This window comes from Elephantulus edwardii, unplaced genomic scaffold (genome assembly GCF_000299155.1).
Source record: "Elephantulus edwardii isolate Elephantulus edwardi_28Jun2011 unplaced genomic scaffold, EleEdw1.0 scaffold00010, whole genome shotgun sequence".
NCBI classification, from domain to species: Eukaryota; Metazoa; Chordata; class Mammalia; order Macroscelidea; family Macroscelididae; genus Elephantulus; species Elephantulus edwardii.
Genome location: NW_006399760.1, coordinates 9,260,206 through 9,275,874, shown reverse-complemented (window position 1 = coordinate 9,275,874; position 15,669 = coordinate 9,260,206). Strand labels below are relative to the sequence as shown.

General features: G+C 38.3%; 1 protein-coding gene across 1 annotated transcript in view; it reads right to left on the bottom strand.

The window, feature by feature from the left end:
- Positions 1-15,669, bottom strand: part of KYNU (kynureninase) — a 204,108-nt gene that overhangs the window by 3,816 nt on the left and 184,623 nt on the right. The window contains exons 11-12 of the mRNA XM_006880748.1: positions 15,630-15,669; positions 10,714-10,799 (exon numbers count right to left, since the gene is read on the bottom strand). Coding sequence (XP_006880810.1) covers positions 10,714-10,799; positions 15,630-15,669 — 126 coding nt within the window. The remainder of the gene's footprint in view (positions 1-10,713; positions 10,800-15,629) is intronic.

The window sequence follows — 15,669 nt, the reverse complement described above, 5'->3', positions numbered from 1 at the left end:
CCCCAAGTACATTCCACTATGCAATGAATTGACATAATTCCTCTTCAGTTATTTGTTTAATGTTATTACCAAGCAAAACACTTCTTAATTAAAGTGGTGACATATCACATAATTTAAACTTATTTCCCCAAAACCATTCCATAAAATCATAATCAAGACTTTTTTATTAATCTGATGTAATTTTATTTAGTTTTCAAATTATGAAGTACAAACAAAAGACAGTCACAAAGGACAGTATTTTTTACTTATGTTTTCTGCAACTCTTTTGATCAATTCCTGAATCTTCTCTAGTTTAATATAAGAAAGTGGTGGTTAAAAAGAAAAATAAATCTTCTCAGATTGTTGTTGTTGTGTACCTTAGATTTGGAACCGACCCATAGCTGACCCCTCCAATGGGCTTTAATCACATGGCAGTTATCCCTTGGGAGGATTGAGGAACAGATAATGCCTGGATAATATATCGCTTGCTGGGTACATTGTGTGTTCCATATGATTTCCAAAATGAAGTTTTAGAAATCATTATCAGACCTGTTTTCTAAGGCACCTTTAAGTAGATTTGAACTTCCAAACTTTTGGTTAATAGTCAAGTACTTGGCCATTTATACAGCCAGGGATTCCTATATCTACTGTTTCTGAAACATCCTTCTATTCTCTCTTTCATTTTTTTACTTCACTAACCTCTAATTTTGGCAAGAAGATGCTGGCACTCGTCAGAGATGCCTAATAGAAAGATGAATGGCAAGGACACACAATAACTAGAGTTGGGAAATTATAGGCCAGAACAGACATGCTTTTTAAAAATTTTTTCTTAATTTTTTATTTTTTTAAAATATCATTCATTTTAATGAACATTTACAGAGATTTTGGATTTTCATTTATTTATTGCTGCACTGTTTTCTTTTCCTCCCTACCCCCAGTTCACTCCTCTCCTTGAAAAGCAAAAGATAAACTTCTTCATTGGTATACAATCCCCCTGACCCCAACCCCAAACCAACCCCTCTCCCCCCTGTCCCCAGTGCATTCCACTATGCAACCTTAATTCTGGATTCCTGTGATAATCATAATATGCTATTATATATCACTTTTAAACTGTTCTCTCCCTCATCTATTTCAGTTCAGTATACATAATCTATCCAGTTTTTCTCAGTCTTACCCCAAACCTGATGCAGTCACTTTCTGTAACAGTGGCACCATGCAGTATTTGTCCTTTTATGACTGAGATATTTTACTCAGCATAATGTCCTCCAGGGTCACCCATTTTGAATAATATTGCATGAGTTCCTTGTTTTTCAATGCAGCGTAGTATTCCATTGTGTGAATATACCACAACTTCTCTATTCATTCATTTGTTGACAGACACTTAGGTTGTTTCCAACTCCTAGACATGCTTTTTAAAGCTTATCTCTTAAGGTTAGGTAGAGTTTAAAAATATATCCTACATATGAGAACTGAATGAAGAGTAAAAGGAGCAAGATGAATAGCATGCCCCTTCATGTCCTTGCATTGTATCATGTTATACCACAGAATACTAAGATATTTCTTGATGTCTATACTATAAAGTCTATGCATGTGTGAAGTGAGTTGGTATAAATTCTACTAGGATGAAAATAGAAAGTCACAACCTTTTATATCGTAGGGAAGAGTGGATTCAGAGTGTTCAGTTATGATTTTTTTTACGTAAAACTATAATTTATAGACTCTGGGTGTGGTTGAAGTCCAGTGTGGAAGTTGTGTGATACCAATTAAAAGTCAAATGATTTGACTCTACTAGCAGCTCCTTGGAAGATGGGCAGTCTCCTTATGTGTGACATACAGTATCTGGGCACATTCTGGAGGGTTAGCTCAAGTTCATTCAGTCTTAACAACACACACAAGAAACATAAACTAAATGAAGAAAGCAGAGTAGTATCTGTTCAGTATATTGGCTTACCAACATAACTGTAATGGCATATTGTTTTCCAACCAGACCTCACAGACTAAGTTTGCAAAGATATCAGCTGCAAGAACAGACTGCTGTCATTATTTTGAGAAATAACAAGGATTTGGATTACAAACATGATTTTTCAGAAACAGGGTATCTCAGTTTACATGAGGTGTTGTTCTTGTACAAAACAAAACTCTGATAGTTTTGGAACAATGCCAGAGGAAATAGAGTTAGGTTTTACCATCAAAGATATGAGGTGAATAATCAATATTCTGGCAAAAGACAAGGGCAGAAGCAGACAAGGCATATCCTACAAATGGTTGGTTATCAAGGGGCATGAAGAAAGTGACAGGGATTAAAAAAATAAAGGAATATGTGAAGAGTCCTGCCAAGATTTTCTTAAGAGAGTTCTGGAAACATTTATAGAATATGTTCTGGTATACTATGTTGTGTGATAAAGAGTCGAATCTCACTCATAGTGTCCCTACACAATAGAGTAGAATTTGCCTCTGGAGTTTCCTAGGCTTCCTAAGTAGCTTACACTAACTGTGTCAGTCACTCCACTCCCAGATTTAGACACAAGAGATCCAAACTGAAATACACAAGCTCAATGACAGCCACCCCTCCAACACCTTCTCAGAGGCACAAATGGCTGGCATTTACTCACATAAGCCTGACCACATGCACCACCACCTCCCTGATGCAGAAGACCCTAGCTGATGTATCCAAGTCCATCCATATTTATCACAGTTCCCTGAGGCACAGAACACACTTTCTAAAATGTATAAGACAGGTCTTGTCTATCACCCTGAGGCACATTTGCAAGCCTGGCCTGTGGATGATTCATGTTCTGTGTATCCTCCCCCCCGACCACATGGAAGCCAATGATGTACACACACAGTATCCAACCCAGCAGCCACTGAGAACATTTCCTGCACCAACACCCTTAAAACTGGGTAGACAAACACATCATCACATCAATAATACTATTCACATCCTAACAGGAGCCATTTGCACCTAGGAGGCCTTTGCCCTCAAATCCAATATGTCTGACTGGCTGCAAGATTACACATCCCACACTCAAATACTTCTTTGTAGATCATTTGTTATTGCACAAAACCCCCTTGATACTATACTAGCTACTGAGAGGCCAATTTGTTTGTAAATAAACAGGCTAGCTCATCCATTTGGTAGTTTCCTATACAGAGGATATGTAGACATCATAAAGTTCCAAACTTTGGAGAATACACTAGCTGCTAGCGTCAACTGGGAAGAATCCAATAGCCCAATAATGGCTATAAAGGGATCCTGACCACTAAACATGCGTCACTTTGTAACAGGAAAGGAACATACTCTCTCACATCCGTTTAACCTGGTAAGAGAAGACATAACATACAATTTGACCTCAGTTTGTGTCATCACCTTTATAAAGCAGGTTGTTAATGAGCCTTCCTCCAATCCTGAAGCCACATTCTTCTTCACAGAGTCCAGATTCTCAAATGATTTGCTCAGCATACAGATTGAATAGGTATGGAGAATGGATACAACCCTGACATACATCATCCCTGTCCCAGATTTTAAAACTTGCAGTATTCCGTGTTCTGGTCACACAACAGCTTCTTTGTCTGGGTATAGATTTTATATGAGCATAATTGTTTGGGGATTCCCATTCTTCTAAGTATAACCAAAAATTTTTGACAGTCAAATGTATTTACAAATTAAAACATGAACTGACATTCTTCTAGTATTCTCTGCTTTCCTCCAGAATTCATTTTACATAAACAATACTATTTCTGGTGCCGTGGCCTCTTCTAAACTCGGCTCATATCTCTTGGAATTCTCTGTAAATGTACCAGCTGTTTTTGGATGTCCTTCAGTAATATTTTGCTAAACTGAATCAGGATCCACAGCTCACACCATACACAAAAATCAACTCTAGGTAGATCAGAGACCTAGGGGTAATTTCCAAATCCATAAGGATCTTAAGAGACAAAATGGTACCAAAGTTAGAAGCTGTAGCCCGCAGCACAAACGGTCTTGCAAAAATAGCCAGAAGTATACTACCAGAATCGGACAAAATCGAAGAATGGGACTTTCTAAAAATCAAGTCCCTATGTGCATCAGACTTTCCTAATAGGGTGAAAAGAAAATCTACTGACTAAAAAGAAAATGTCAATGGTGGTTAACAAGGGCCTCAAAAGGAACATTTGCAGATTATATCTGTGAATATACAGGATGTTGTTGTTGTTGTTAGGTGCTGTCGAGTCGTACAAGTCGTAGATGACTCTTAATGACCCTATGAACAAAAAGCCTGAGCACTATTCATAGAGTTTCCAGAGGCAAGCCATTTCAGAAGTGGATGCCACTCCTGCTTCCAAGCTTGTTTTATTAGGGAAGCTCCACCAAACACTGTCTACCATGGTAACCATTATCACATTTGGTACATCAGTGTCACGGTGTTTAGCATCACAACAACCACGAGTTACCTCCGCACGGCAATGCACAGACCAGTGCTATACCACCTAGAAGAATGTTTGACAAAAACAATTTAAACCAGGCCTTAGGACTGCAGGTTAAAACCACCCACCATGGGCTTTGTAGCGTAACTTTCTGTGCACTGGGCCAACATAGCAGGATATCCAAAAAAAAAAAAAAAAAAAAAAAGACTGATAACCCAATAGCAAAACAGGGAAAAGGCATGAAAGTCTTTTCCAAAGGAAGCAATTCAGATGGCTAACAGACACATGAAGAAAAGTTCAACATCATTACTGACAATCAGAGAAATGTAAATCAAAACTTCAGTAAGATTCCAACTCACTCTAGTTGTAATAGCACAGTTTAACAGGATATGAAACAATAATTGTAGGAGAGGATGTGGAGAGGTTGGAACTCCCCTGCCCTGCTGGTGGGATCATAAATTGGTATAGCTATTCTGGAAGGTTGTTTGGCATTTCCTCAAAAAGTTGAACATAGATATACCATATGATCCAACTATTTCATTGCTAGGAATATACTCCAAGAAATTTAGAACTGACACAGGGATGGAAGTGTACACCTATTTTCATAGAAGCATTATTCACAATAGCAAGAAAATCGAAAGAGCCTAAATGTCCAGCAACAAATGAATGGATTGAGAAATTGTGGTACATTCACACAGTAGAATACTATGCAGCACTTAAAATGGGACAATTTTTTAAATACTATATAAATGGGAGAACCTAGAATGTATTATGTTGAATGAACTGACTGTTTCATAAGGATAAATACTACATAAGGCCATTATTATAAATTAGAAGAATAACTAGTAAGATGAATATAAATGTCAAAAAGCAGAAGGAAAAGAAAGAAGTACATGGGGAAAAAAGAAGCATGAAAATCAATAGAATAGTAGACTGTGATGAAGAGGATGAAAGAAGAGGAAAGATTTCATGGGGACTTGAAAAAACGTCATAATAAAAGACACAGATAAACAGTTATTTATTGTTTAAAATACAATGTATATGAATGGTTGAAACAGTACATAGATAAGGAACTGCCAGAAGTGCAACAAGATTTAGAAGACGCTATGGCGCCAGGGATATCACTGCTGATATCAGATGGATCCTGGCTGAAAGTGAGGAATACCAGAAGTATGTCTATTTGTGCTGATGATGTAAAGGCATTTGACTCTATGGATCATGACAAGTTGTGGCTGATATTGAGGGGAAAAAGGGGGGGATTCCAAAGCACTTGATTGTGCTCATGTGAAACATATAACTGGACCAGGAGGCTGTTGTGCAAACAGATCAGGGGAACACTGCATGGTTTGGAATTGGGAAGGGAGTGTGTTTTATTTTCTCTCCATACATATCCGATCTGTATGTTGAGCAAATTATCTGAGAATCTAGACTCTGTGTGGAGAAGTGTGGTATCAGTATTGGAGGGAGACTCACCAATAACCTGAGTTATGCAGATGACACAATTCTGCTGGCTGAATATGAGGAGGACTTGAAGCACTTATTGCAGAAGATCAAGGAATACAACATTCAGTATGGACTGCATCTCAGTGTCAGGAAAACAAAGATTCATTCTATTGGACCGATAGGCAGCGTCATGATGGATGGATGAAGAGGAGATTCAAACTGTCAAGGGCTTCATCTTGCTTGGATTAAAAATTAATACCCTTTGTATGAGCAGTCAGGAAGTAAGGAGACACACTGCACTTTGAAATTCTGCAGTAGGGGAGCTTTCTAAATTATTGAGGAGTAGTGATGTCAGTTTGAAGACTAGGGTATGTCTGATTCAGGCCATAGTCTTTCCAATTACTAGCTATGCATCTGAGAGCTAGACAATGAATAAGGATGACAGAAAAAGAACTGACTTAAACTGACTTAATTTGTAGTAATAAAAGGGAAGGTATGTCCTGGAGTTAAGCTTGTTAAGTAGAATGTGGTAGTGGAGGTTGGGGCTTGGTCAAGGAGAAAGATTGAGTCCCACTCAGTACTTCCAGAAGATTTGCATTGGAATGGATTTGTGGACACACCAGTGTATCTTTTGAATAAAGAGATTTGCATCTGAAAGAAGAGGAGGAAAAAGAAAGAGAGGCTAATAGGAAAGAAGAGAAGGAAAAAGGGTTAAAAAAAAAAGGAAAGGAGTTTGTCTTGAAGTAATTAGAACAAGCTGTTTGCCTCTTAAGTCAGAGTAAAGTTGTACCATCAGACCCTGCTTCCAAGATTTGAGGTTGGAGTATTCTCACTCATAGTGATCATTTAGTTCCATAGGAGTGGACATGAGAGGAATACAATGGAGAAATGGTCTGGGCTTGGAGGTGTTCCTTCAGCATTGTCTATCTAACACAGATGAGCAGATGAGCACAGAAAGGTTGTTGGCTTGAGGAGCAGGGAGTTGTGAGGATCCTTGAGCTCTTCACTTGACTTGGCTCCATATGGGGGCTAGGGTTGAGTGAGAAGATAAACAGGTCTGGAATGCAGGGACAAATGTGGACTTCTGACCTTGTAACAGATGCCCACTCAAAGGTAGCCACATATGGTTGGGGATGAGTTGACCAGAACCCCGTCAGAGATCCATGCTAGAACTAGGATTGATTCCTACAACGTGATGTCTTGCTCTGGATTGGACTTTGGCTATGGATGATGATGCTCGAAGTTTTCATGTCTAACAGAGGATGCTTCAGCAAAAGAGATGTGCTTAGTTCCTCAGAGTACTGGTTTGATAGGGATAGACAAATCAGAAATTGGCTATCTAAAAGGGGAATGTTAGAACATGATATATAAAGTAGCTGGCTTACACACTTTCACAAAAGTAGTTGTTGGTGGATGATTATAAAAGAGAAAAAAAAAACCACCCACAATATTAATGAATGAAAATTAATTCAAATGAAGAACTATATGGAACACAATGTATGTGCATGAGATATGAGATGTCATGTATATGAATAAAAATATTAATAAAAATACAAGTTAAAAACTCATTCATCATTGAGATGAAACAAACACATAGCTGACAGTCTGGTTGATTTCTGTGAATCACACATGAGAAAATTGCCCATCTTTCTCTCAAGGAATCGCTGGTGGGTTCCAACCGCCAGAGAGGGAAGGCCTTCAAGTGAACAGCGTCAGTACATGTAGCCTGTGCTTACCACCAGAGCTCTCTGTCTTGAGCTGTCCACCTGATGCTTTAAGCCAGCAGGCCTCCATAATATTCTATTAACTCTTGTTATTACTCAATAGTTTTAAAAATAGGGTGTTTGCTAACATCTGTGTCTTTAATTTTCCCTCCATTGCTAATTACAATCTTGGAAAACCAATGGAGGGTCAGCTATTTACTGATTCTGACTTAACAGTAATTAAGTGTTGAGGGTTTTTCCCTTAGGTTTACATTTAGATCTTGATGATGAAATGATAATAATAAATCAGTCTCCAATACCTAGCTAAGAATAAATCCTTTGTTTGTTGTTGTCGTTATTAGGTGCTATTGAGTTGATTAGGACTCAGTGGCTCTGTGAATAATAGTTTTGAGTCTTACTCTCTCCTGCACCTTTCTTAACTCTCTCCTGCACCTTTCTTATGATCCCTGTCATGCTTAATCTTTGCTTGTTGTGTTGTTGTTGTAAGTCATTAAGTCGGATCCTGCTCACAGCTGGCCTTCCAGTGTGTTTTCAAAGGCAGTGAATCACACAGGAGGAGATGGTCCATCCTTCTCCAGCTGAACAACTAGTGGATTTGAACAAAGTGCCTTTGAGATTGCAGCGCAATTTCTTACCACTAGACCACCAGAGCTCCATCACTCTTTGTTTAGATTATATTAACATTTGTTTAAGAAGATTATATAACCATGTTATAAGAAAACTAATGATAGAAGAAGAAAGGCTGCTACTTTTTCTATGACAGGAAGAGTAAACGCTGGGAAAAAAAGTGAATCCATGACAGATACTATATCAGAGTGAAATAAACTAGAAACGAATCTGTAGCTAAGTTACAGAAGTTATTCAGAGAAATAAGAAAGATTAGAAGAAGTAACTTTAAATACTATCTCTTATTAAACTACACCTTAGTACCTTTAAAATTATAGGTCATCTTCTACATGCTATGATTGCAAAGCAAGCTCAGTTCTGGGTTAAAGTGTTTAAATCGTGTTGCTATAAAGGTAATTTGCGTATCATTACTTGACGTATTAAAAACATTTTTGGCACCCCAACATAACTTTTTAAAAACTGTATGTCTGTTGGGAAAAATCTTATTACTGAGTCTATTTTCTATTTTAAAAAGTAGACAAAAACCCTTGCCATAAAGGGAACACAGCACAAGCACCATCTAGTGGTCATATTAGTAAATTGGATGAAGTAAAATTCCTTTCTTATCACTGGTCCTGAAGTTGTAGAAAAACAGAGGGACTCGCCACTGCCACCCAGTGGCCACAAGTGAGAAACCAGTGAGCACATTCACCAAAACCCACAATTTATTAGTTTCTTTTACTTTAGAATTCTAACATTTTAGCATAGTGCCGTCATTCATTTAAGGCCTAGACCTTCTACGGCATCATTTCATAAGAAAACATATTCTAAGTGATTTTAGAAAACATTTAAATTCGTTGGTTTATTTTAATATTTGTATATTCAAAAGCTTCCAATGGCTACCCTGGTACCCTAACGATGTCTTTCTGTGGCAATTTGAGTTCTCCAACGGCTTCACAGAGAGAAAGGCTGGAAATATCCTCCCATTAGATTTACAGACTCCTGACACCCACTGAAGGGTCATCCGTGAATTGGTTAAAGAAACACTGGTGGTACAGAGGTCAAGTGCTAAACTCCTAACTTAAAAATCAGCAGTTTGAATACATGAGGTAGGTGAAGGATAAGGTAGTCTGCTTCTGCCAAGATAACAGTTTTGGAAACTACTGAGTATGTTTTCCTGTCCTATAGGGTTGCTATGAAATGGAATAGACTCGCTAGCAATGAGATTACACATGTTGTTGTTGTGTACCTTGTTTTGCAATCTCCTCCCGTGTGATTAACTGCCTCTGAAAACCTGCAGGAGGTTCAGCTGTGGGTCGGTTCCTACCTTAAGGTACACAATACCCCCCCCCCACCACACACACACCACATGCTAATTCTGTACATGAAGAAACCAAGCGTATGTTAAAGAACTTATTCAAGTTCACCTTTGAACTAAAAAACAATTGGTGCGTAGGATCAGTTTTGCTCAACACTTCCTGTCAACAATATTCCCAAGCATTGTGTGTGGATCTGGAACCATATACATCAACGGAGATGACCAGCATACAGTCATTCTCCCAAAGAACACTGCCCTCTGCCTATTTATTGGTCAGGATCGGTTTACATTTATAATTGTGCTGATTAGTAGAGAAAGTGTTGCAGTCAGATAAAGGGAAAGAGTAGAGTTCTCTTACCACTAAGAGTGGCTTAGTGGTAAGGAGTCTATGGTGGCCTCTGGTAAGAAGCTGTGCTGCAATCCTGAAGGCAGAGAGTTTGAATCCACAGGCTGCTCCACGGAAGAAGAAGGGGCAATCTTTTCCTTTGTGATTAACTGCCTCTGAAAGCCTGTTGGAGGGTCGATTATGGGTTGGTTCCAACTCAATGGCACGCAACAACAAAAATAATAGTGCTGAATGAACTAACACAGTCTCCTAAGGACTAATACTGGATAAGACCATTATTGTAAAAATAGAAGGACAGCTGGTAAAACAGGTACAGGAACTCAAGAGAGAAGAGGTGAGGAGTGAAGGGGTGAGGATAGGTAGGGGTGAAACCATACTGCAGAGTTTGGTGGGTGAAGGGGGGAACAAATGGGAAGGTTCTGGGTGCAAAGATAGGGTAATGTTGGGCAAGTTCCAGTGGTAATTAATTTTATAAAACACAATGCATCAGAATGATTGTATTAAGCACAATATGAATGAAGAATAGTGTGAAACACAAGGTACATAAACCAATAAAAATGTAAAATAGAATGTATATGAATTATTTTATGAAACACAATGTAAATGACAGACTGTATAAAACACAACACAGATGAATGAAACATGTAAAGGAATTCTTAAATGAAAACCAATAAAAATATTTAAAAAGAAAAAAATAACAATGATTAGAAGTGGCGCCGTTAAGCCAAAAATACGAGATTTGATTCCACCAATTGCTCTGAGGGAGAAAGATGGCCCATCCCCTCGCCTGCAATTAACTGCCTGTAAAAACCAGCTGGAGGGTCAGTATGAGTCAGTTCCCACTTAGAGGCATGCAACAACAACATGGAAAAATTGAGTTGTAAGTCACTCACCTCTAAACTAGCATGTAAGGAGCAAACCAACAAAATGGGAGGATTAGAAATTCGGAATCCACTGGCCCCGGGGATTAACTGGAGTTCTGAAAAGTTAATATCATTATTAACTCTAAATATATGACAAAGCAAAAGAATGAGACTTAATTTTTATTATAAATTCTATTTCTAGAATTCCTGAGATATTGATGAGAAATTTCATCAAGTCAAATCACTGACTTTCACCCTCACCTGTGGTATCTATCTCTGACTCAACTTTTTTAGCAGCACGACGAAAACCAAAGCCTTTAACTTACGAAATAGAATTACTTCTTCTAGATCTGTCCCTTTATTAAAAATCCACTTCTTTGTTCAGCGAAGAGCAAGCATGCTTCATTTTCCCCATTCAGAAATCACATAAATAAGAGAGCATCATGCTTTAAATGGTTTAAGTGGGAGTTCTTATTTGTGCTGTCATCTAATGTATAAAAGTGAGTTTAAGTTTCAAGTTATCAGGCCAAACGGCATCTTTCTGGGGGAAAAAAGTCGCAAAGTAACAACAAAACTGGGTCACTCAACACACATAAGTGAGGTTTAACTAAGCTCATTCCAATTCACTAATTTGATGTTCCCAATACTTATGATGTTGTTGTTAGGCATTGTTGAGTAAGACTAATAAAGACTCTATGAGCAAGAGATCTGAACTCTATCCTAACCCGTGCCATGCTCATCTTCCTGAAACATTTGAGCTCATTGCGGTAGTCACTATATCAATCCATCTTATTGGGGGTCCTCTCTTTCTCTGACCCTCCAACTTTACAAGAATGATGTTCCTTCACAAGGAATAGCCTCTACTATCAACATGTTCAAAGTATGTGAGGTGAAGCTTCACCATCCTTGCCTCTAAGGAGCATCTTTTGAACTTTCTCCAAGATACACCTGTTCTTCTGCCAGTCTATTACATATTCAGACTCTTCTCCAACAACCAACTAAAAAACATAAATTGTTCTTCTGTAATCTTTAATTGTTCAGCTCTCTGATGCCTAGAAGATAATTAGAAAGACCATGATTTCAATCAGGCACATCTTAATTTTAAATTGACATCATTGCTCTTCAGGAGTTTAGAAAGATCCCTAAGAGCAGACTTAGTCAATGACTGCTAGTGTCAAGGTTTTCGACTGTGGATTCAAATAAAATAAAATCATTAATAATTTCAATCTTTTCTCCATTTGTCATGGCATTGCCTATTGGCCCAGTGAAGAGGATTTTTATTTTCTTGATATTGAGATGTAATCCACATTGAAGGTTGTATTCTTTGATCTGTAGCAAGCACCTCAAGTCCTCCTCATTTTCATCAAATAAGGTTGTGTCATCTGCACAACTCAGATTGTTAGTGAATCTTTCTCTAATCCTGATGACACATTCTTCTTCATAAAACCCAGCTTCTTGAATGATTTAAGGATATAGCCCTGATACATGTCTCTCTTTATTTGAAACCATGTAGTGTTCCCTTGCCCTGTTCTGACAATAGCTTCTTGTTCTATGTATAGATTTTGTATGTTGTTGTTGTTAGATGCTGTCAAGTTGAGTACAACTCTTAGCTACTTTATTCACAGCTGACCCGAACCCTGCCTTGTCCTGTGCCAGCAGCCTTATATCTGTTACACTAGACCCCACTGTTGAAGTCACTGTGTCAGTCCATCTCATTGGGAGTTTTCTTCTCCTTCACTGACCCACTGTATTTCCAAGTATGATGTCCCTTTCCAAGGCATAGCCTTGTCCAGCTACGTGTTGAAGGTAGCTTCACTGTCTTTGCCTCCGAGGAGCACTCTGGTTGCACTTTTTCCAAGGCATATTTGTTTGTTCTTTCGGCACTCAATGGGATATTCAGCACTGTTCTCCAATACTACAGCTCAAAGACATCAATTTTTTTCTGTCATCTTTAGTTATTATCCAGTTCTCTGATGCATAGCAAGTAATTGAGAAGACCATAGCCTGATTCAGCTACACTTTATTCTTTAAGCTCACATCATTGCTCCTCAGCATTTTGGAAAAGCCCCTAATGTAGGCTTTCCCAGTACAACAATACATCTCCGTATTTCTTGATTGCTGGTACCAAAGGTGTTGATTGTTGATACAATCAAAATTAAATCACTGACAGCTTTAATCCTTTCTCCATCTATTATAATGTTGATTATTGGTCATGTAGTGAATAGTGAGGCCTTTTGTTTAAGCATAATTCATTTTTCTTCTTTATTTGAGTCCTTGTTCATTATGACCCACACAGTCAAATGCCTTTGCACAGTCAGCAAACACAGATAGTTATTCTTCTGATACTCTCTGCATTCAGTTGGGATCCATCTGACATCAACAATGATCTCTTTGGTTCTAGGGCCTCTTCTAAAGCCAACTTGAACTTTGCCGAAAATAATAATCATATATAAAGAGACTTAACTTCCTATGGAACTTGGAATTTAAATATACTATTAGTAAATTCTCCACAATCACTTGTTATGAACCAGAGAGTTGGACAATGACCAAGGAGGATAGAAGGAGAATTGATGCCTTTGAGCTGTGGTGCTGGAGAATAGTATTGAGAATACCATGGACTGCTAGGAAAACAAACAGATTCGTCCTGGAAAGGGTTAAGCCGGGTGGCTCCTTGGAGGCAAGGATTCTGAGGCTCCGTCTAACATACTTTGGACATGCTGTGAGGAGAGACTGGTCCTTGGAGAAGGACATCATGCTTGGAAGGGTGGAGGGACAGCGCATGGGATAATCGGGATGGGAGTGTCAGAGACAGTGCGATTGGCACAGGACAGAGCAGAGTTTAGAGTTGTTGTACATAGGGTCGCTATGAGTCGCAGGCGACTCAACAACACATAACAACAACATTAGTAAATTAAACACATCAGGTAAGAATGGACATCCAAAGACCAAGTTAAAATTAAGACTGACTAAAAAATTGGTAAACTCATTTCGGTCTTTAGAGTTATCAAATTCACTCAAACTATAATTTGCTGACCAAATTCAGCTCATCACCTGTTTTGAAAAGTTTTCTTCAAGTAGTTCCACTATTTCATTTCTTTATTCCTATGGAGTGCTAGTGGGAGTTGTGTTGCTAACTTAAAAATTGTCCCTTTTAGGTGATTCAGATTCACCAGCAGCTCCACAGGGAAAAATGATAGGCAGTCTCCTCCTATGTGATTTACAGGCTGTGAAATCCCAATGCAGGGCCAGCTCTCAGTTTGTTTCAACTCCACCACAATGACTTTACATGAGTTAGTATTTTAATGTCAGGGTTTAGAATTTGCCATAGATACTATATAACTAGAATAAATAAAGTATCTCCTATATTGTTGTATGTTTTTTTAAATTCTTTCACAGAAAATTTACTTATCATTGATCTATTTTAGTGCCTTTATTCACTCATGTGAGAGTGCATCTCAAATTTGCTAAGTAACACATAATTTCAGCAATCAAGATAAAAAAATGGTGCCCTGACTTGACTAAAATATTTCTACTTGATTTTTTAGTATTTTGACCCTATCGAAATATGTTAAAATGAGTATCTGAGGGTGAAAAGAAATATGAAGGATCAAGCTGATCTCAGAAACTATTATGATGCTTCTTTATCCCAAAGGAGTAAAGAGTCATCCAGGAAAAGAAGTGGGGTAACCTGTGAGCTCTGCACACAGTATTCTCTCATGTATATCTATTGGGGTTTAACTGTTTATTAGGATTATTAAACTTACTGGCATATGCCAAGAGGGAAAAAGAAACATTTCTTAAAGTACTATATGCTATATATAGAGGGAGCTCTGGTGCCTTAATGGTAAGGAGCTGCACTGCCAACCCAAAGAAACACAGTTCAAAACCACAAGATGCTTTGTTGGAGAAAGATAGGCTATCTCTTCCCATGCCATTTACTGCCTCAGAAAACCTGCCAAAGGGTCAGCTATGACTTTGTTTGGACTTGACAGTGTTGTTGTTAAGTGCCGTTGAGTCATAGGCGACTCATAGCAACCCTACGAACAAAAGTCCTCGACACTTGTGTGACTTTCATTCTTTCTCCAGGTTCATAGGTTTCCAGAGGCAAGCTATTAAGGAAGTGGATGCAACTCCTGTTTCCAAGCTTGTTTTAATCGGGGAGTTCCACCAAACACTGTCTGCCATGGGTAACCATTATCACATTAGACACATCAGTGTCACAGTGTTCAGCTTCACAACGACCACAAGCTACCTCTGTACAACAAGTGGACACACCAGGGCTATACAACCTAGAAGAATGTTTGACCTGGCAGTACACAACAATAACGTATGCTATGTAAGGATTCCTGGTGATGTAATGATTAAACAATGGATTATTGCCTCTGTACAAATTTACAGCCAAAAAACCCCTATAGGACAGATCTATTCTGTCCTGTAGTATCACTGTGAGTCAGAATCAACTTGAAGGCCATGGGTCATTTCCAAAATGGTTTAAATTCTGAGCTTCTTTTATTCTCAAAAACCCATGAGATAGGTATTATTCACATTTATTCAAATGATATAGTTTATGCACATACACAAAATTATCACACAGAAAGCTGGAACTTGTCCTTACTCCTCAAGGTCTAAGTCCAGGCCCCAAATCCCCTCCTGTCCCTGTGTCCAGTGTTTTGTACACTCCATGTTAATGAGAGCTGAGGAATCCACATGCCTGTCAGATTCCACACCCCCTTATCTTTCTACAAAGGGACAGAATCACAATCATGTAAAATCTAGAAACACTTAGTCTTACACTCTGAAAATGTCATTTTTTATTTTAAGAATTCTCAGTGACATTTTCAAAGTGCGCTTTCCATGGGGCATGTGGTATTACATACATTACAGAGAGATAAAAGTTGAAATAAAGTTAAAATAAAATTACTTGTAAGTAAATTGAATATACTTACTGTTATCCATTTTAAATCTGGTGTTGAGTTCATGGCCAAA